Raw genomic sequence first — 23,337 nt, 5'->3', positions numbered from 1 at the left:
ACTGATATATTCCAATAACTGCCTTTCATATGTCTTCAGGGAATATCTTTTGACTATGGCTTCTGGCACACTTGTGTATTTGGGGCCATGAGCTGTCCATGTTTATCCATGGACAGCACATACTGCATTATAGCCTATGAGGCTTTATACATGGATGTTTTTCGCACGGACCAATGGTCTGCGTTTCGGAGAAGAAATTGGTCAATGTTCAGAGCCCATGTACATTTAAAGACACATGGAAGAGTGTCCCTCTGCTGTCCAGTGCGAGTTGTGACCGAGCCCCTTGGCACAACTCGCATTATGGCTAGTGTGCGTTTCGCATATGGCATCGTGTGCTGCTGGTTGGCTGGTTGAGATCTTCCTATTGCTGGAACAACTATATTTAACTTGGTTAACTTGAACAGGGCTGCTAGTCATTTGTCTATTATATTGTCGATAGATATATATGATACCATTTTTAGATGTTTTTCTTTAAAACATTTTGTTTGAAGATTGGAACATGCAAAAATTTAATAAATCAGGAAAGTGGCAAATAGTGTTTCGTGGCGCTGTATAAAGTGATTCTTTTTATCTGAGGACATTCAAATTTTGACTATGTTAAGCAGCTTATAAATGATAAATATTCCAATACACATTTCATTAGAAATTGCTGTGACTTCATCCATTTCACACAGGACAGAATATTCCTGAACTTCATTGCAGAATATGCTGTCCTGAGGAATACTCAGCACCAAAATCCACGCTGTAAGTGTGTGGATTTTGATGCGATATTGAAAATCAAAATAATTTTTTTCTGGCAAAATCCACAGTTAGCAGTGCCGATTTTGGTGTGGAATACAGGGACGACATATTCCACAGGGCTGTTGCGGAATATTCCAGCCCATGTGAAAGGTACCTAAGGCAAGCTTGCAAAACTGATGAGGTACTGATGGTATCAATACCTGCTAGCAAAAGCACCAAGGACAACGAAAGACCATTTCATCCAGTCTCTGGCCCAAATTATATGGCTCCAACATGGAGCTTTATTGAAATATGAGACATATTAAGTAGAGGCTCGATGTGTAAACAGAAACAGAACAGAATTATAAAAATTCCATAAAAATAATATTTATTAGTGTGGTAATCTCATACTACATTGGAACTTTTATCATGTTCAGAAAAACCCTATAGTTGTCCAGCCACTTTAATTTCTTTCAAAACCATTCACAATACTTTAAAATTATGAAAGTAGTAATACTCACTTTAACAATCATCATCCACTCCCTTTCTGACACTTTTAGGGTCCCCACTGGTCTTTGTTCTTCCTGGTTCCTGTTGATATGGACATGTAACTTCTGCAGCCAATCACTGGCCACATTAGTTACCTGCTACATCCAATGATTGTTGTAGCAGTCACATGCCTGTGTTAAGAGGAACCAGAATAGCCAGTGACTGGCTGACGCAGTCACATGTCCATATCAACAGGAACCAAGAAGTAGAGACAAGTAGGGGACCCAGAAAGAGTTGGAAAGGAAGTGTCCGATGATAAGTAAGCTGAGCATTTTTTTTTTATAGTATTCTAAACAATTTTTGAAAACATTGTAAGTGGCTGGGCAAATTTTTTAAGTTTGGTTCATTGCAGGTTCTAGATTTTGCGTCTGCAACATGGATATTAAAATGTGGCCTAAAAGCAAACAACTGCTCTGTTTTTGCTACACAAAACATGTGGGAGATAGGTGATGAAACTAGATATTTACCCCTTTACAATGAGCATTCTTATGTACCACTATCTCTTACAGTCTCAGCTGCCAAGGAGAAGAAGATGGCATCTAAGACCCAGCAGTGGATAGTGGAATTTCATATTTTTATACACATTTTTTATTGTCTCTGTAGGAGACTTGAGCCCACGATCATATGATCACTGTAATAATACATTGCAGTATGTCTGTACTGCATTGTATTACCACTGTTGCTAGCGATCATGTGCTTTGTCAGACCCGGACATCAGGCAGTGGCATCTGGTTGCCTTAGTAACCCACTGGCCCTCCGTGATGACATTGATGATGCAATCTGCGGTGTAGTGGGCCATACTAGCTTTGTGACCAATACTGGGAGGGCCAGGCCCAGTTCCTTTAGGGTCACAATGGAGGCCCTGTCCTTGTTCTGAGGCAGAGGCGACAAAGGGGACTTATGTCTTGCTTCTGGCCAGACTGGTTTCGGAGAGGGCCAGGTATCAAAGCACCCTCTGTTGGTAGAAGTAGCATAGAGGCTTTAGGGATAGGAGATGACACTGCTACTTGTAACAATGAACTTTACTAAACAGAAAAAATCAAGTGAAACTGTTCAAATTGTGTTTCTGAGTATCTTTCTTGGCCTTCAACAAGTCGGCTGTTGTGAGGATTCCACATTAGTGGTTTGCATTATTGACTTTTACCCATGTATTAGGCTTCACTAAATCCTTACTCGGTAGCTAGGGTTTACAGTCTTGCAATCTGTCCAAGCAATCAGTTATGTTTGGGCGGAGAGGAGAGACAGTGAGGCGGTGGAAATCTCAGAGTTGAACTTTTACTCTGTATTTTCCTCTCACTCAATGCGTTATAGGATTCCACGCCCGTAGGCACAATTACTGCAACTTCGTAGTACAACAGGAGAGACTTCACATCAGTCCTCTTTCAGGCAGTGTAGCCGCATATTCACACCCTTCCGATTTTCGGTCTATCTTTTCCTGCTCAGAGCGCCACTCCTTGCTCCTGCCCCCTCTTAAAGCCATTATCTGTCATTATCTGTATGTGTGTTGCACAGCTGCGGTGTCTGAAGGGTTAGCTGTAATAAAATCATTGCCTGTCAGCTCTGTCTGCTGCATGTATCTATTCTCTTGTAGTCATGTGGTATAAGTGGAGGCTATAAATAGGAGTGTTTGAGAGCGGGAAGAGGTCTTGCTGCTACAGAGTGCTAACACAGAGCCACATGGAAACACCTTTAGCTTCCATGTCGGTGAAGATGGAAGAGGACGAGCGACATCCTGTAGCGTTTGGAGTGCGGATGTGAGGAGTGAGTCCCAGCAATAGAGAGAGCAACTCCCAACTTTCTAAAAACAGGTACTCATTCACAATACAGGCATTTTCCTGTGTGGCCGTCCAACTCTAGGATCACCGTACAGAGGTACTTGAATGTGACACCCACGCATATGCTGTGCGGGGTGTATCTAGGCTAAGCCTTTTTCTGGAGTAATTGTCTGCCAGAGTGTTTGTGGAGTGACCCCTACCCCCTTCCTCCTCCAGAGTGCTCCTAATCCAGGACCAGTGACATATAAATAACATAGACTATAGGGCCGTATTGATCTTGTGTATCCTCCCTACCTCTGAGCTATAGCCTGTCAATACGTGAAGTGAATTGTACCTGTAATACCTGTTGTTCAAGTTTATTTCAAGTAAAAGTTATACCGGGCCTTAACCATTCCTAAGGACCCGAGGTACTATACACAAGTCTCCATGTTTATTACTCCACCACATAGAATAATGGTGTGTGGGAATGGTGGCGTCACAAGTGCTTTCTACTACAACCCTCCTCATCCCCTCTATTGGCACTCCAGGCCAAATAAGTGTCAAAGCCTGGTTTGCAATCTACACTGGCCTTGGTTGCATGTCATCAGTCCGGGACCAGAGCTTGGAACGTGCCACCGTGACACATCAGCACTTAACGCTCCCAGCTCTTCACATTAGCCAGGTGCCTAGGGTCACCCCTCTGGGGTGTTGCAGAACCATACTCCCCTTATATGAGGTGGACAGTGGGAAAATGGGGAGGAAGGTGAGTGTGCGAATCATGTCCTGTGCTCAGCATGCCAGCTCCTATTAAGCCAAAACTTTCATATTTGGGGCTCATAGGAGATGACATGAGTCCCTTTAAAAGTATGTCTTTAACTGATGAGTGTGTGTTGGAGTAGGAGGGTTAATAATTGTTAGAAGCAGATAATATGATAACATTGTAATGTTGCCTCATGAGTTTGCCATGGACACTTTTTATCAGACAGTCCTGTTCTCATCAGACTGGAATTCTTTGAAACTCTGAAGGTTCACAATTTTCTTTTTTAATTTTCCAGGCCTTTATGGCCAAAGCTGTTCTAATTCCAATGGGCTTCAATTATATATTTAAATAGCGCATAATCATAATAGGATCTTCAATGTTTATAGGGAAGCTGTCAGTGCATTGAGCGGACTCTTTCCCTTCACTACCTGCACACGCACACACTGTCCATAATGCAAGAACAGTGTGTGCAAATTAAGAAAAGAAGTCTGTATTATGCTGAGGATTCCTATGTATACAGTCCCCACTGCCAAGGAGAGGAAGATGGCATCTGAGACCCAGTATAGTACATTTTTTCAGCTATTTTCTTATTTTTATTATGTCCCTGTAGTGGACTTGAGCCCACAGTCATGTGATCGCTGTGATAATACATTGCAGTACATCTGTACTGCATTGTATTATTGCTATTGCGATAATACAGGGAATGGACTTGTGGGTAGATGTGGAAACGGAGAGGAAGGTGAGTATAAAGTCACATCTCTGGACATTGTGCCCCCTGTCCTATGCGTCATCTTAGTTTATTGGGCTCAAAGGACGTGACTGGTTCCCTATAAATATTTTGTAAAAAAAAAAACAGTCTGCTATAGTGTAATGTTAGAGCCAAATGGGGAACCTATCAAAATAGCATCTTTTGTCTATATATATATATATATATATATATATATATATATATATGGTATTTGACTATAGTTCACGGTTGGTCTTTTTGTACATGCGTGTGTAAGAGACTCACCCTAAAGAGTAAAGTTACTATGGAGATGGACTGTGCAGATTCGCTAGAAAATGTGCCAAAATCACAATGTGTGCCAAATGTTGGCATAACGAAACTGAGCATGCTTGCTGGACTTGAGCTGATCGGCTGAAGACTTAAGATGAAAAGGGTCAATTTTTGCTGCACAACGTGCAACAGAGGGCGACCGCACAAGGCAGAGAGAATAGAGCTGTGCAAGATGGAGCAGAAGGAGGCTTGGGCTGGGCTGTTTAGCCCCGAGAAAAAGCTCCATCTGACACTCGGAGAGAAATTGAGAGAGTTGTTGGGCCTGCTTTCTGAAGCCAAGAGAGAGAGAGTAGCTGTGCTATGGCCCCAACCTGGTGCGGGCAACTGGATTGCCACAAAGACTGAGGAGAGAAGTGGTAGAGTCGCGCTCCTGACTGCGGACAAGCTGGGTCGCTAGTTGCTGCGACTCCCACGCAGCAAACCATAAGAGATACCAGGGTCGTAGAGTTAAAACTAGCAAGTCAGCAGGCCTGCTGCAGAACAGAGTCTACATCGGGGGCAGTAGAGTGTTTAACAATCCCGTTACTTGAGCCTCCATCTGTGGAATAAGTTATATTCGGAGGTGGAAATGCATAAGCCTGAGGTAATAGGAATATTGCGAGGGGGGTTCCATACGCCGTATTTCTAAGAGATTGCATTGCTAGTAATGTAGTGTTAGTGATATTGCGTAGGAGGTAAAGTTATGTATTCAGTTATAATACATTGTGAAGTCAGTTGCTTAACCCTTATCATTCATTTGTTTACTTTCATGTTTATTCCTATGCTCTTTAATATTCTATGCTTTGGTTACTCCATCTGCTGTATCACATTCTGAATCCTGCATTGCTATACCACCACTCGCAACATGTGGTCACTCTCCATAGACGTCTGATTCCATATCTTCCATAAGGTGTTGTGGATGCTAAACTATCATAAAAGTTTGCCCTTTCTCGTCGCGGCTCAGTTGTAAGGAGAACATGCTGGTTGGTGCTTCCAAGGACAGAATTAGAAGACTAGAGTAAAAAAAAAACAAAAAACACATTTCTAAAGAAAAAAAAAAAAAGGGAACACAACTTAAGCCCTACGTGTCACAAAAACATAATGAACAGCTCAACAAATAACTGCCTTATCAGGTGAAGGCACAGACTGCAGTAAAGCAGTCTGGTCATTAGAGGTTTGCTGTTGCACAATGTATTACACAAGATGCTTCATGGTCTCCATCCAGAAATATCAATGATTTGGTTTAGTCATCAGTTATGGTGTTTTCACAAGGGCGACTTTTATATGCGAGTTTTATTTGTGAGACGAGCAAAAGTCACACGGGAAAAGAACCCATTCATTTGAATGCGTTCATTTACATGAGCGATTTTTTTTTTCTCGGACAGACAATCTGAGGGCGGCCTCATACGGGCGCATTTGCGGCTGCAAAATCTGTGTGGCGAATGCGCAGCGAATAGAACCCATTGAATTAAATGGGCTCCTTCACATGTGTTTTTTTTCCACGCTCATTTCGAGTACAGGAAAAAAAACACAACGTGCTCTATTTTGGTGTGCAATCGTGTACGGAAGGCCCTTGTCTGCCCAAAATTGTGCAGCTTAAACAAGAACACCTGAGCCGCTTAATGAGTCAGTTGACCCGCTTACTAAGTAGGCTGCCCCACCCACTCTAACATGGCGCTGCCATTCTCTCCAATGAGAATAGGGCATGTATTGTATGGTGTCCTGCACATTGTAAGGCAGATGGACGGGGTGTCTATGTGCTGTCCGATGCGTCTTGTGCCTGAGCATGTCATGTGCAACTTGCTATCGGCCATTTGAATATGGTGGATGCAGACGAGCGTGGTTTTATCTCCTTATACGGCCATGATAATCCGAGCCATATAACGGGACATAACAAAACCACTCATCTCTATGGGACTTCAGTGGTTTCTTTTTACCACCTCTTTTGGATTTTCTACTGCCAGGAAAAGATAGGACCTGCCCTATCTTTTTGGCACGTAGTTAAACTATGTGCGGGGAGGATCATGCAGCACCTGATTAGCCGCCTGTTTTTTCAAACTCCTGCACTACGGCGCAGAGTTTGAACTGCCGTCGAAGGGGAATATCTTCCTCTTGTTTAGGCGCAACTACACTCGCGCCTACAGCACTGTGAATAAGCCCTAAATATGAATTTTATTTGCACATATAAAAAGTGTATTCACATGGGCGAATTTCCAGTGCACTTTCTATCCAATTCCGAGATGGACAGAACTTGCATAGAAAAACAATCTATTCAATGGAATGAGTTAATTGACAGAAGTAATTTTTTCTCTTGGTCCGAGTTAGAAAAATCGCTGCGTGTCCAATTTTTGTGCTATTCTTGAATAATAAATTGCCCATTATTTTCTATGGGAGTGTTAAAAAAAGGAATTGCAATCTCATGTGTTTTTCATGCAAGTCTGATGAATTTTTAACAATTTTTAGGAAATGCAAAGCACAGAAAAACACAAGATGTAAATATGCATTTTTCATGCGTGTGAAAAACGTGCATGAAAATGGCAAAATTACTGACCAAAATCCCAGTCACCCATGTGAATACAGCCTCAATAGAACATGCTGACTCAAACACATGATGTAGACAAACCTGAGGAATCCCATCAGTATTTAACATTTTTTTTCAGGATCAGGGGAGTCCAGTTGCCGGATAACAAGGTATGTTAGTAGTGATGGGAGTCACCACCCACCATGAGGGGCACTCCTTGTAATGGATTAAAAGTTCTGACGTGTTAATACATTCCAACCGCATGAGATCTAGCTACAGTATATCCTTATTGATTAGTGGATATAAATGCCACACCAGGCCCCAATCCAAGGGCCGCTACCATAATTTGACATTGTCGACTAGCTTATATTATGTTGTATTTTTCCAAGTTTGCATATTGAGATATCACTCTACATCATGACTACATTACTATGCGATTAGTCACCATAGACATAGCATCATGTGGCAGGGGAACCCCTGGGATTCCCGGCATAGGGACTAGGTCAGTATTGGATTCAGACTCCTTGAACTGATATGATTCTGAGAGTCACTCTGCATCTATGCACATACAGTTTTAATTGTATCGTTATTGAAGCCAATGCAGGTCAGATCATCAATAAAATCATATAGGCAACCAATAAATGGCAAATGACGGTCTGCAAGAACTTGCTCCAAATAGAGTTGCCTACTACTGGAGTTTGGTGAAACTGCAACATTTTGATGCCATTGTTGTGTCAAAGCAGAAGCCCACTAGAGGATCTTGTGGTGGGCCAGTCCAGCCTTAGCCTAGGTGTAATTACATCTTCCGCACCCCTGATTACTGGTCTAATGAACATGATTCAAACCATTCAAGTATTCATCAACGAGCAGTTTTTACTCACCAGAATTCGGAGTCTCTGCCTCCATAGCCTCTCTGCTTCCCCTGTCTCTTCGTTGCTTCCGTGCTCTCATGGAAGTATAAAACCGAGAGTGCCTGCGGATAGGAATGTAGCGGGGCTGCTCACACCCTTCCAGGTTTTCTTCATCACCTTCATCTTCCTCTGAGATCTGGTGTTGCTTCATTCCAAAGGACGCTGCTGGCTTTTGTGGGCCAAGTCCCATTATGCTTTGAGTTAAACGCCTCATTTCTCCACCTTACTTTAATATGCGATAAACAGGAGATCCGTCTTCATTTCATACTGTATCCTTGCTGTAGGCATAAACCAAAATACAGAAAAACAACAATCAAATACAAATCTCCAAATGTAAAAATTACTTTCCATGTTGTATGAATTTCTTCATCTGCCTGAGGGTACATGCACAGGGGAGTTCAAAAAGTTGAAGAACAGGACCTGCTGTGATTTGTGCCCAAGTGCACTCATCCACATGAATGGCTCCTATTTCTGGTCAAACGTTTGGACTAATATTTCAGGGAATTGAATGGAAAACACATCCGTGTGCATGTACACGAAGGTTGTAATCAAGGTAGTCTGCTTTCAATAGAGCTGGTGGATCACCAGTAACAAATTAACAGATATTATAATAATGTCAGCGAAAGCCTGATAATCCAAGAAGAAAACAGGAAATTCTGCAGAAACTGTCTGCATATATAACGATAAAAGAGGGTTTTGAAGGGGGTTGGGGGGAAAGGTTTCCAAATGCATCCAAAGAATGCAAAATTACTCTTTTTCCCCTCCACCACTCACTTGGCCAACTTTCTACATGTAATAAATACATCACACATCATATGTAGTTTTATGGGAAAGTTGCAGTATTCTTGTAATACTCCTGGTGGTCTAGAGTCACTTAGATGTGCATTATCAGTCCTTTTTCCCCACAATTTTTGAGCGTGAGTGCTGCTTTTTCTCACTAAAACATTGCTGTTACTTGCGATTTTCTCACGCATTTTTTTCGTGCGATTTTGCCGCAACTGTTTGGCTGTGATTGGCTCATCGAGCACTGCAGTGATTGGTTGAGCTGCGGCACTCAAGAACCAATCAGAGCCAGCCCTTTCTGGAGGCAGGATTTTTGAACCCGCTGACCAAGAAGCACTGGCTGGAGACTACAAGCAAGTACAGCGGAACTACCGGAGGAGAAGTGCGGCGGAGCAGACAGCGCCTGTTAGGTAATCTATTGTTTTTTGTTGGTTTTTTTTGCAAATGTAGCCATGGCTTATTTTCGGGGTAGAGCTTAGATTTCAAGCCCCCTGAAAATCTCGGCAAAAGAGTGCAACTAAAACGCAGCGATATCGCACAGAACACAGCTGCGATTTTCTCGCACGAAAATAGAGCATGGTCCAGATTTTTTCATGCTCCATTTTAAAAAAAAAAATCACTTTTATTGACCATCCACGGGTATTTATCTACCCGCGGATGGTCAATGCGTCCCTATGGGATGTGGATCCGCGGGCAGGAGAAGAGTTAAAATCTGCTGCGGATTTTAATTCTTCTTTTGCCCGTGGACATGAAGCGTTAGTCTACAAATTAGCAATGCTCAGCAATAGTTGTCCTGTGTAAACCCAGGACAAGTTTCTGGCATAGATTACAGTAAAGTGGCAGGCCATATACACCCATGCCTCCTAAAGCTCAGCCCCTTCCCACTTCTTGAAAAAGAGGCAAGCATGACATTCAAATACCAAAATCACAGTACTGGCGCGCACACCAAAACTGACTTTTGAACAGTAGAATTTTGCCATCCAGAACATCTAAAGGCCCATTTAGACACAGCGATTATCGCTCAAAAGAGGTCTTTTGAGCAATAATCGTTGTGTCCACTTACACTGCAAGGTGATTGCTCAAACGTTGAGCGATCACCTTGCGCTCCCAGCGGGGAATACAGAAGACAAGCAGGGCCGCTTGTCTTCTGTATCCAGCTGTTTCCTGCTGGGAGCGCCCGGCGGGGCCACTTGTCTTCTGTATCTAGCTGTTCCCCGCTCGGCTCATACAGGGGAGCCGCTTGTTCTCTGCAGCCAGCTGTTCCCGCTGGGAGCGCTCGGCTGTCAAATAGTCGAGCACTCACAGCGGAGGATGCATAAGACCACTGTTATACAGCCGAGCGCTCCATGCGGGGTATGGAGAACACAGCTGGACCGCTCTGTTCTTCATACCCCGCTTGTCATCAGGGAGCTGGATACAGCTGAAACAATAGTATCAGCTGTATCCCACTGTGAATCCCTGATAAGGTTCATCGCTGTCTTTCAGCACGCTGAAAGACAATGATGAGCAACGGCTTAGCAAATGTCAGTGAAGTTACACACAACGATTACCACTGAAAAGACGGCTTTTGAGCGAATTTTGAGTGATAATCATGTGTAAATAGGCCTTTAAATAACCCCCAATGTTCTTATAAACCTGATACAAAGCTGGGAGGTAATTGTGTGATAATGCTGCAATGCATGGAATTTACCTCTATTTATTCTGCAATGTGCTGGCAGAGCTCATTATTTGCATAAAAAGTGCCAAACTGAAGAAACACGATTAACTTGTTTCCTGTGTCGCACAAACAAATATACAAATGGAATCTTGCAGGTAACAGATTTTCTCCACATTTCTATATGTTGACGTATTAATTACTCAAGACACTGATTTTCTGTTATATAACGATCTGCAATGAAATCTATGCTGAAAATAAAACCTGCATCATGAATTCACCAACCTATCACATTGATTTAAAGGGCAGTAGGGCGCAGGTGCAAATGCTACCTCTGCACCTCCTATAGTTACATTCTGCCTGGTTCTTTTCCAGTGTCCATGAAAATATACGCTGTCCATCTGATGCATTGGTTTACAATACATCCGTTCAGATGAGTATATTCCCATGGTGTAAAAACGCCCGGCCCGCCAGGAAAGTGCATGTTGTGTGAATTTCGGAAGGGTGGTTTTACGCCGCCGCCGGCTCCCATAGATTCCTATGGGAGCCTAGGGTAGCTGCTGGAGAAGGGAGCTGGAAGGGAGTTTAGCAGCATTTCTACCAGGACAGCTGGACTGTAGTAACTGAGGTAGCTACAAGGACTGTGACTCTGTGAGTCTTAGCCATTAAAAGACGTGTTGATACCACTTGAAGGCATTTACCTTATGGCAAAAGTTGATATCTAGTACTCAAGTGACGAACTACATTAACCTGACAACTACTTTCTTTTCTCCTGTAAGAAGGAACACTGGTTTCATTACTATTCAACAACACATTGTATGTTTAAGATATTTATGTTACAGTACAGGGAGGCACCCGGCAGTCACTTAATCGCTGAGCGGAAAGCGGAAGTGTTACTTCCACATGCTCTTTGCATCACATAGTGCTAATTGAGCGTTATGTAATGTGTAAAGGAGAAGGCAGAAAGGGTTAAAAAACCCTTTCTGCCTTCTCCTCGGGGGTCCTCGAGGAGGTCCTGTTCCGACATCGGAGCTATAGCGGAATAGCTCGGAACAGGTCAGTCATCGGAGTGGAAAGGGTTAATACTACATGTGAGAAAGATAGAGCAGGACCTATCTACCCGTTTTTCTTTTTTAAACTCGCATGGAATAGTACTGAGTTTGAATACTCAGAGAAAAAAAACGTTCATGTGCGACTAAGCTTCAAAGCCCAGCTGACGGAGTCCTAAGGGGCAACCCTAAAGGATTAAATTGTTGCCATGATGATGGACTATCAATGGTGCCAAAATGTGCACCAAATGTTAGGGTCGGAGAACTAAGCATGCTTAAAGGACACTGATTGGCTAAGGCTCCCCAAATTAATAGAGACAAATTTGAGCTGCATGATATAAAGAGCAGAGACAGAGAGTGCAGAGTGCTGGGCTGAGCAAAATTGAGGAGCCCCAGAGAGAGAGATCGGTCACAGTAGGCAAGTGCTCTGCTGGACAGAGGAAGGAGGCTTAAGTATGTCTGTGTTATGTCCAGGACTGCTGGAGATGAGAGAGCCAAGCTGTGTGAGTATCTGAAGGAGTTGGGCTGTGCTAGCACTGGGTTCTGGAGGAGCAGATCAGCTGCACAGCTGGACCACAAATGGGAGTCCACAGATCAGGAAAAGAGACATATTGCTATGGTCATTCTGTCTTGAGCTGGATGAGTTCTAGTTCTCTGTCCACTGGACACGTAAGTAGGGCAGGCCTCAGAATATGTGTGCACACTATTTGGGACTGCATTTAGTTAGGTCACAGGCCTGTGATAAAGCTGACAATAGAGTATGAGCATTACTAAATTTACAAAAATGTATTTAACTTTCCAAGTTTGACAAATGTTCTATCTTTGGGCGTTCCCTTGGAATACATCGCCCATTTTTAAAAAATGGGACCTTCAAAGACACTCATGCAACGTGCATTCAAGTGCGATGAGGCTTTTCCTACTGAAGTCAAAGCCCTAACATGGAGAAAACCTTTAGCTAACCACATAGTGATGCGCAGATTTGCAAGTTTTTCAGACTACGTTAACTTAAGACCATTTTCAAAAAAGCGTATTGCAACATGTCCTTAATATGGATCAGGAATACAATCAATGCAAATACAGAGACAAACGGACAAGAGTAGCGCATGCTGCATTTTAAAAACCTGGCCATGTAAATAGATACATATATTTCCATTAGCTCTGTAATATGGTCCATAAAACATGGAGCAAGTACAGAGTAAGGCCGGGCTCACACGAACGGTTTGGATTCTGATTGCGGGAGGCCCACAGGGGATTCTGGCCGTAAGCCCGGCCAGTGAACCTGCGTACCTCATTAAACTGCACTGTGGATGACTGCGGCAGGTCGCAGGCGGTCATGAGCAGTATAGTTTTTTCTTTGTATTTCGCGCCGTCACTTAATGTTAATTCAGTATAGGCTGCGGGTCAGACCGCCTCCATTGGCATCAATGAGGGTTGTCCATGTGGATTCCGCGGCAAAATAAAGCATTCTGTGAAAAAGCATTTTTAATTTGTGGAAATCAAAAGTTCATGCCTTTCAATGCCTGCGTTTTAACGTGGATCGTCTGTTCGGTCTGCGATCGCGGAATCCGCAATACAAATCCGGTCGTGTGAGACCCCCATTAAAATACATTTACGACATTAGACCTCTCCCACCTACTGTGTGCTATTTATTATACTGATGTCTTCTTACATGGGCACAAGGCCTGGGTATGACTGCTGCCTGTGTACCCCCTATAGCTACAAACGTGGTCCCACCAAAAAATGGCATATAACGAAGATACAATTAGGGGGACTGGGCTTTAATGACAGAAATATAATAAGACACGATTAAATAAAATACAGTGTAAAACCCCCTGAGATAGCAGGTATATAAAATCTCCCCCCGTATTACTACTCATCCCGCATCTTGTTCGCTAGTAGACAACCCATGTGCATTACTATTGTTCTGCAGTCCTTTGAGTCTTTGCACACTCGGCCCTAGGCAACAAGCAGGGATCTGAGTACATTGTACCTCTGCCTTGTATTGTTATACAGAGAACACACTTATTATTATCAAAAGGCCAGAAATACAAGTGTGGTCAGGTACAGGCAGTTCCTACATGCAGATGGGGACGCACAGCATGGAAACTGTTCGCCAAGCTGCTGTTTACTCTAGCAACAGAACACGGAGCAAATATCACAACTGCACTGGGAATCTGTGTCCATACACCTTAGAGCAGCGGTGTCCAACTCCAATGGCCACCCTTATGGTTGCCTTCAAAGGGCCAATTGTAGTTATATAGTAAGGCTTTGTCCATATATTATGCGTATTATGCGCACAATTTTTGAGTGCGTAATATGCAGTGAATAGAACCCATTGATTTAGATAGGTTCGATCAAATGAGCATACTTCTTCACGTGAGGTGCAATCGCGTAAAAAAAACCAAAAAACGGGATGACCTATTTTGGTGTGTATTATGTGCTGCAAAAAGCCATTGAAGTGAATGGGCAAGGTGCAAATATGCAGTAAGGGCTTATTCAGACTGCCATAGGTGTAACTACACTAGAGGTGTAACGACCTCTCCCCTCAGCGCAGACTCGGCACTACGCTGCTGGACCAAAGCTGCAAGCAGTGTGAGTAGAGCTAATTTAAAGGGAATGTAAAGGGAGCTTCAAGGCAGCACCTGCCGGGATACACTAGGGTCAGATTGGAAGAGCTGCTCCGACCCCTGTGTAGTGGCCGGCTCAACTTTGTTCCACAGTGGATCAAAAAAAAAAAGCTAAATTTATTAAAAAACAGAATGAATTTCAAGAGTTTGTTAATGTTTTTCTACCACTGTTTTTGGTGCTGGTTTTTATTTTGTAACAATTTGTGCATCTATTTTTTGCTGTTTTTGAAGTTCTATGTTTATTTATAAAACGCCATTCCCAGAGCATGCTTGCTTTTGTAAAAAAAAATGATAGGCTGCCAAAACACCTCAAAAATGGCATAAACAAAAATACTTTGTAAGTATTGTTATAATTCACTATAGACTTCAGAGTAACATCTGGCTGCTGTGTTTTTGACTAAAGAAGGCAATTGAAAAACACAGTAAAATGCTGTGTGTGTGAATCCAAGCGAGGGCCGTTTCACATAAGCATATCTTTATTTATCTGTGACTCGGATCTGTAATATGCTTGTATTAAAAAAAAAGGATCCATTGTTTGCCCAATAAAAGATAGTACCAATGAATGTGAATACGAAGCAAATACAGAAGCAACATGGGCGCACCTGTATTTTGATTATTTTCTAGAAACTTTGATGGGAGTATTTTTAATCCAAAAAGGACAAAAGTAGAGCATGCTGGATATTCATTAGCTCCATATTACAATCCACAAACACGGATTAAATACATATTTGAAATACAAGATTGACGCTTCTCTTTTTTGTATTCAATTGTGTTCTGCTCAAAAACTTGCATCAAAAATTGCCAATAACGGTCGAAAGCAGTGTGGCAAAACCACACGTTTTACCACTCTATGCTGCAGTTTTGCAATATATGGTTTTCAGGTGAGACACACTGGAGCAATGGAGATTTACTAAACTAAATGCACCGGAATTGCCTAAAAAAACTGGGGTACATGCAGTGCACCATATTTATTATGTGTTTCAGCTACTTGGTGCACTTCACCTGATAAGGGGACATGGATTAGTAGGGAACTTTTGCCAAAATTATGGGGGAAAATATTGTCATAAACTAAGCCAACCAATAAGTGGCATAAAGATCAACAAAAGTGCCTAAATGCGCTAACTTTATCCTACGGCATGTTGCTGGAGGGTCCACGGCCCAGGAGGATTAAAGAGCACAAGTTAAAGTAAACATCAATATCTTCAGTTTTCAACTGAATTCTCAGTACAATCACTTCAACTTGGCACACTGTGTCAGAACCTTGCAACATGTTTCAATACTTTAGCAATACTTTACTACTCTGAACACTACTTTGGCTTGTCCGCACTCGCCTAATCAAGTCTCAGTCTCTTTCAATATTCACAGTCTCTTTTAATATTCACAGTCTCTTAGGTACTCAGCAGGCCTGGAGTAACTCTGAGTACTCTCAACAGCTCACAATGGTATGCACTCACAGTCTTTTAATGGTGGACTTCCACTTCTTCAGCAATACAGTAGGTTCACAACCAGAGCTCCCACAGTTACTACAGTATGATGGCCAATGGCTTCCATCTCCAACCAGGAGGTTTCAGGGATCTCCACAGCTGACTCTTTCAAGCTGCACCCAACCTCTTCCATAGCAGGTTTCCAAGGCCTCTCTTGTAGCTCACGTCTCAGGCCATACCCAGCCTTGCACCAACCTCATGTTCTTGCTGCTGCTTGCAGCCAAAACAACCATATCTTGTGGGCCACACCAAACTTTTTGGACCAAACACAGGCACTATTCTGCAGTGGAAGACAAGCTCTACCTTTCATCCATCAGATGCACATGCACAGCCCAGCATTGTATCTGGTCATGCAAACCCTTAAAATGGGTACTGACTGGGAACAGGATCACTCACACAATATCCACAGGGGCCATGACAGAGACTGTCACATAAATCAGGGCAACAGCTGTACAATAAACATCAGCAGTGCACAGTAATCTTCAATACAATAATCCTCAAGCAGCACAGCATTTCTCCTATTAAACCTCCACATCTACATTATAAACCTACATTGTCTCTCTAAATAAACCTTTGCAATTATAGTCATTACCCAACTACACTAGGTTAACTTTTTCCTCTTGCTGACAATGAGTCGCTGTAATAAATCATTTTCAGACTGTCAGAGTTTATGCTACCTAAATACTAGCCAGAATTTGCAAATCTGCTCCAGGGTGTTTCACCTAAACAAGCTGTGTAGCCAAACGAAACAAATTGCAATATTGTAAAAATTCATGGTATAAAATATGTGGCTTTACTGGGTAGTTTTTGTTCCCACGGAACATTACCTGCCCGTATGAATGCAGCCACTGGTGTAACTATAGGGGATGCAGGGGATGCAGTTGCACTCGGGCCCAAGAGCTTTAGAGGGCCCATAAGGACTTTCTTCTCCATATAGGGAGCCCAGTACTAAAGCATTATAGTTGGGGGCCCTATTACAGGTTTTGCATTGGAGCCCGGTACTGTTGTATCTTGTCTCCACCGAAACTGTGGGTGGTGACAAGGGGTTGTGCTGCTGGAATAAAATGGGATGCTCACAGCATGCTATTGGTCCCCCACTCCCAGGTAATTTCCACCCCCACCCCCTCATCTCACCTCCCTCTGCTATTAGGGTCCCTGCTGCTTGGATTTTATCTGCTCCCTGCTTGGGACAACCATTTTTCCCCGGTAATCTCATGTCCCCACTGCGGTTACTGTCACTGACGCTTGGAGTTATCGGCTCCCCTCTCCGGCACTGTCCGTAGTGACTCTCCCCGGTGGCCTGCCATCAGTGCTGCAATATGTCTGGCAGTTTTAGACTCCCCTCCCGTCACCCCTCTCTGCTCTACCACTGTCCAGTCCCTGCTGTCATTCTCCGTGCCAAACTCACATCAGCGCTCCCAGCATCTTGCAGCGCTGATGGCAGGCCGCCAGGGACACTCACAACGGACAGCGCAGGAGTGGGGAGGCAATAACACCAAGGGCCAGGGACAGCGACAGCAGCACGGAGGTGAGATTACTGGGTGGGAGAGTGCTTGTCCGGAGCGGAGAGCAGATAAATCCAAGCAGCATGGACAAAAACAACAGTGGGGAGGTGAGGTGAGGGGGGAGCCCGGGGGGAATTAGCTGGGAGTCGGGGACCAATAGTCAGCTGTGGGCGTTCCATGTTACTCCAGCAGCACAACACCTTGTCTTCACCCATAGTTCTGGTGGAGATAAGATACAACTGGACCTTGGGGCACAGGAGCTTCAAGTTATGCCTCTGAATGCAGCTCTCCCAATCACCCTAGATTCAACGGGATAGCCCTGAATTTTGGGGACTGTCCTGCTGTCCCAAAAGGGTATGCCACAAGTCCTTTCCCACCATCAGAGCCATCCTCCAGCTCTGCTAATTTCTTTTATCAGCAATTAAGAAACCATCATCACCTTCACAGATCTGTCTGACAGTTTATTGCTCTACACACAGCATTGCTTGACTCCCCTCCCAGGCTATGTACACACAGTCATGAGACTGGAGCCAGGTAAAGGAGACAAGTTAAGCTCTGTATGAAGTGGAGTGCTGTTAGGCAATGCTGTGAGAGGGATTTTGGTGGCTTTGCTATTGATGGAAGCAGTTAGTGGATCGGAGTCCAGTGGTGGGAAGGTAGCCACTATAAGTGGGGCCACAGGGGGTCACTATAACTAAATGGGGCCACAAAGAATGCATTATAACTAAAACAGGCCACAGAGGAGGGTACTATAACTAAGTGTGACCTCAGAGGTAGCACTATTATTTTTGTGCCTACAGTGGGGGCATTATCACTATGGGGGGCCACAGAGGGGACATTATCATTAAGGGAGGCCACAGAAGGGACACTATAACCAAGTGGGGCCACAGAGGAGAAGCTATAATCACTCTTATGATGGGAGAGGTTTGCTAAAAAGGGCATGGGTAGAGCTGCAGGATCAGGAGTCTGTGCAAAAAAGAAGTCATCTTCATGGCAGTCTGGGCCAGAAAGAAGAAAGACAGAAATAGACAATGTATCAAATCAAAGAAAATGTAGCGACGAATCAAAGAAGATGTAGTCTGTGATCACTGGAGGTAACTGCACTGTAAATACTATCACTTTGTAGAACTTTTATCTGCCAGCTGCATATAATCAGGTCGGATTCCTTATGCGGCATCCCGCACCGGAATTTAACCCTGTGCCTGGCCAGTGACCCAGCATACCTGTCATTTACTTCTTTCTTCTGTACTGTGGATGGTCTGGCCGACGAGATGTCGGACATGCGCAGTACAGATTTTCCCATGCTGTCTCTAGGCGATCATGCAGGTCTCGCGGCCTTTATGCAATGTTAATTGCAGAAGTGCTGCAGGTCGGACAGCTTCCATTGACTTCAATGGAAGCCGTCTGTGCAGATACTGCATAAAAATAGAGCATGTGTGAAGATATGAGGTATGTAAGAATGCATTCTTTATCTAATTAAGTGTCATGTGATATGAAGTCTCACTTAGTTCATCTTGCTAGATGCAATGACTTAATGATGACATCAAGAGCAAATGTATAGCTGAGTCATGATCTACATGATCTAGTGGTGTCATGTATCACTCAAAACTGGCAGGAAACTCCTTGCTAGTATGAGATCTGCCCATTTCGGTGGGGAAACCACATTTTCACTTTTAACCCACAGGTTCACTTAAACAGTTTTTTAATGGTAAATGGAATGTCAGAATATGGGGTAAAAATAATCATGATGTGACCAGTTGCTTTGTAGATTGCATGTTAAGGCTTCAATGCCATTGCACTAAGTACACAGAAGATTGTCCCTGGTCTGACTTTAAGGAAGGTCCAACATACACAGCTCTGCTGCTAGGAATACTCCGACACTACAACTCCGCCAAATCAATTGAACTTGCTACAACTGCCAGAATATGTGATCTTTACTGCAAATCGTTAGACTATTAACTAATGTTACTAATGCTAGTAGACTGTTAATATATGGCAACTATGTTGCACAAGCTACAGTGTATGTATCCAGACGAGACTGTTTAGTAAACAGATGATAGGGAACAGCTCACAGGAAAACATTGCTGCATCCTAAGTAGTCATCACTTTAATATGATAGTGTACCCACCCAAATTAAATATATCTATGTGAGGACCATGCGATTGCAGGAGCGTGCAATCACAGAACCTGAGTCTCTGTAGTATAAATAGACACATGCAGGTGAAACTGGGCAGGTCAGTAACCCATATACTGAGCTAGAACTAAAATGATACTCTGTGATCAGGTTGTTCTTATAAAAAGACATTTAGACAGACAAGTTACCCAAATTACTATTCTTTATAATCACTCCTTTATTAAGAAGGGATAATACATAAAGGATACTGTGAGTGCCGTACCCTCCCCCATGTATCCCTACAGTCATGCTTAATTACTAAAAAATGTCTCACCAATTGGCTAGAGGAATCTCACTGAACAATCCGTCAATGTCGTTATCTATCCGCCAACTCTTCCAGTTACCATATGACTGTACCCGCTTATAATTTGACACTTCACTCTTGTATCTTTACAAAACCCCCACTAGCACTCAGTTAATATTAAAGGGGTTGCCCGGGACTTTTACCATTGATGACCTATCCTGGTGATAGGTCATTGGCAGTTGATCAGTGGGGTGCAAGGAAAGGTACAAGTTGTTATTGTTCCATGTTAAATGCTATGTATTTGTGGTCCTGTCTTCTTAAAGGCTCGTAACCCATTAAGCCCCGCCCCCCACTATCCCCGCTCCCTATCATTCCAAGTATGGGGAGATATGTCAGAGATTTCCTGTAGCTCCGCTCCCTCCCTCTCATCTCTATGGGGAAATTCCTAGCCTGCTTCGCAATCTTCCCCTATTGATTTCAATGGGGCCAGCGCTGCTGCTGCTACCAGCCCCATTGAAAACAATGGGCGATATCGCAGATTTTTCTTTGCGCTGCAAGGCTGGAGTGAAGACATCGCAAATGAGAATGAAACCATTGAAAATCATTGGTTTTATTATCATGCGTTTTCACTCATTCTCTCATTGCAGAGAAGTCTTATCACCAGTGGGTAAGAGCCCTAAGAGTGGGCAGAAACAGAGGAACAGAGCTGAGGTGACGGAACAGGAGGTGCAGTTTGGTGAGGAGCGCAGCTAAGCTGGGGATGGAGGGTTTGTGTTAAAGGGCTCTAGCAATTGTCCTAGAGGTTGTTATCCTCCGGTGAACAGGGAAAGGAGAGCTTAATAGTGAAGGTAATGCCAAGTGGTTTCTAGTCAGCTGGGTACAGAACTGCTGCAGGTATCCAGTGCTGACAGACCTAAAAACAGTTTGGTGAATTTAATATCTCTCGGACTTCCTACGCAAAGCGGAGTGCGATAGCGGACCATGAAATTCGTCTCGATATCGTGCACATGCGATGTACCGGTGGATGCGAGGCATTTTTCTGTAAAAAAAAATGCCTCCCATCAGTTCAGTGAGGTTTCAATCTTCCAGCGCAGCTTTCCATCGCCTTGGAAGATCGGCAAGTGTTTCCCATTGTTCTCAATGGGAAACCTTGCATCACACCCGCGTGCACATCTCATGCTGTATGATGTGTTTTCCTGTCCCATTAAAAACAATGGGAGATGCGTTTTGAGGGAACGCCCAAAGATAAGACAAATCTTGTGTGATTTTCACGGCCATGTGAAAGCGGCCTTATTGTTGCTTCCGGTTAGGTGAGCCAGGACTTTGAATAACAACCGATTATACGCCTTTTTGACTTAGTTGTTATACTCACATATTACGGATTACCGGATTAGAAGTTACTGCATTACTGTTTATTGTTAATAAACCCATTGTTTACCCACTATGATGACTCCCAATGGCATTGCCTGCAGTCTCCCTTCAGGTATCCCTACTAATTAGCTGTCGAACCTGCTGTCAGGGCAGACAGGACTGGAAGCAGGTAGTGTTGTCAACATTGCGGTGTCCTGCTTTGGTACTACAGGCAAAGCTCCCACTGAGTTCAATGGGAGCTGTGCCTGCAGTACCAAACTGCAATACGGACAGCACTATCTGCTGCAAGTGCTGAGTGCACTGACAGTGGGCCCAGTGATTATGTGACCTAATTTGACCCCCAACAATCAACCCTTTAAATCCAGAAAAACCCTTTAAATCCAACCACAATACCCACTTTTACTGTATTATGATGCCCACACTTTACTACCCACAACACAACACTAGCCAGTTGCAATACCACTATAATACCCAATTATTATTCAGTGCAGTTGCCTAGTTACACTGCTGTACCAAAGTTTGTAATAAAACCCCACTATGGTAACAAGTTTCAATATGGCATTATAAAGACCCATCACAGTACCCACATCAATAAACCAACCTATTAGAGCACTCAGGGACAGTGTAAGACTACCATTTGCAATAGAGTTGTAGCTAGGCTTTCTTTCCTGGTAAAGATTCAGGTCACTGCACTAGTCTATATTTAAATCCCCCAAGCCTCTCATGACTTGCCATTCCTTCCTAAAAGAGGTTGTCCAGTTGGAAACTATTGATGGCCTATCCTTAGAATAGGTCATCAATAATAGATAAACTAGAGTCTGTTGCCTGGGACCACCACCGATCAGCTCTTTTCTGGGTTGATGCACTCATTTACTAAGCTCATTTCTGCAGGAAGCACACAGCTCTGTTCTTACTGCAGTGGCCTGGATTGGTATTACAGGCCACAATCCCATTGAAGTGAATGCCCTGTAATAATAAAGTGTGCCCACTGTAGTGAGAATGGAGCTGTCTGCTTCTTGCTGAAATCAACTAGGTGCACAAGCACAGCAGCTCAGGGTTCCCACTCAACAAACCACTACCGATCTGCTATTGATGACCTATCCTGAGGCTAAGCCATCAATAATTTATAACTGGACAGCCCCTTTAAACTACACCCCTGCTGCACTACCCATCGTAGAAAGGTAAATCTGTGCAATGCCCCACCCTATCCTAAATATTCACAGCTGTTCATAACCAAACATTGTACCCCACAGCAATACCAATCACAGTCAGAGCCAACAGCAGGCAAAGTAAAATGCTTTTTCCTCTCCTGTTACTGACAGCCCACACACCATCACAATGTCATCATTGTACATTAACATTTCCACAGGTGTCTATCCGTAACCGCTGGAGCAAGGTGCTGAGGTGAAGATAGAAAGTTATGCCGAAGACTGGTGACAAGTGGCCCTGACTGCCTATATATCTGGAGATAGTCACACTTTTGTGGTCCTGTCTCAGCAGGGACTAAGTAGGTACAGTACAAAGTAACTACAATACCTGGTCCAATGTATAGAGAACAGCAGCTGGGACTCCTCTCCGGTGCTCCCCGCTTTGTAAGATGATATTGTACTCTCCTGCAGTACCAAAGGTCTCCAGGTATCTCACTTGCTGAGTTAAAGAGACAGCGTTACCGGTTAAAGGTGACATTAGAAACAAACCGCTCCCTGCAATACACTAAGGTAATGTCACATTCTTTTGTGTTATTGACACAGCCACTCCCAGAGCTTGTAGTCAGGAATGTCAGAATGCACCAACAACTCTCATAGGCAGATATAAACAGTTACCAAACAAGTGCACATCTACGCAACCACCGTAGACACCATTATACAGCATGTACATACGAGGACAGGTGAAGAATAGGAAAGTTGTTTATAGGACATCATGTTTTAGTTACACAGGATACATTGAGGAAGTTTTATGAAAACTACTGCTAAAAAGGAAGTTGGGCAAATCACTAAACTACCAAGCCCAGATGTAACAGCTGCTCAAATGGATAACACACAAAAATGTACATAGTACAATTATATAGAATAGCAAAAATGTCTAATTGATTTATTACTACACACTTTACACACTGCCAGGGTGTAAAAAGATGGGCGCGTTTTAGTCCAGTTATACGGCCGCAAAATGGGACGAAACGAAACCATTTCAATGGTT

General features: G+C 43.5%; 1 protein-coding gene across 1 annotated transcript in view; it reads right to left on the bottom strand.

Annotated features, from left to right (window-relative positions):
• NGEF (neuronal guanine nucleotide exchange factor) overlaps positions 1–22,831 on the bottom strand; it is a 141,947-nt gene extending 119,116 nt beyond the window's left edge. The window contains exons 1-2 of the mRNA XM_066598250.1: positions 22,678–22,831; positions 8,222–8,529 (exon numbers count right to left, since the gene is read on the bottom strand). Coding sequence (XP_066454347.1) covers positions 8,222–8,465 — 244 coding nt within the window. The 5' untranslated portion in view covers positions 8,466–8,529; positions 22,678–22,831. The remainder of the gene's footprint in view (positions 1–8,221; positions 8,530–22,677) is intronic.
• Between the last annotated feature and the right edge of the window lie 506 nt (positions 22,832–23,337).

The sequence above is a fragment of the Eleutherodactylus coqui genome, chromosome 1 (assembly GCF_035609145.1).
Source record: "Eleutherodactylus coqui strain aEleCoq1 chromosome 1, aEleCoq1.hap1, whole genome shotgun sequence".
Classification (NCBI taxonomy): Eukaryota; Metazoa; Chordata; class Amphibia; order Anura; family Eleutherodactylidae; genus Eleutherodactylus; species Eleutherodactylus coqui.
Note: the sequence above shows the minus strand (reverse complement) of the source record. Positions and strands in the feature narration are given on the sequence as shown.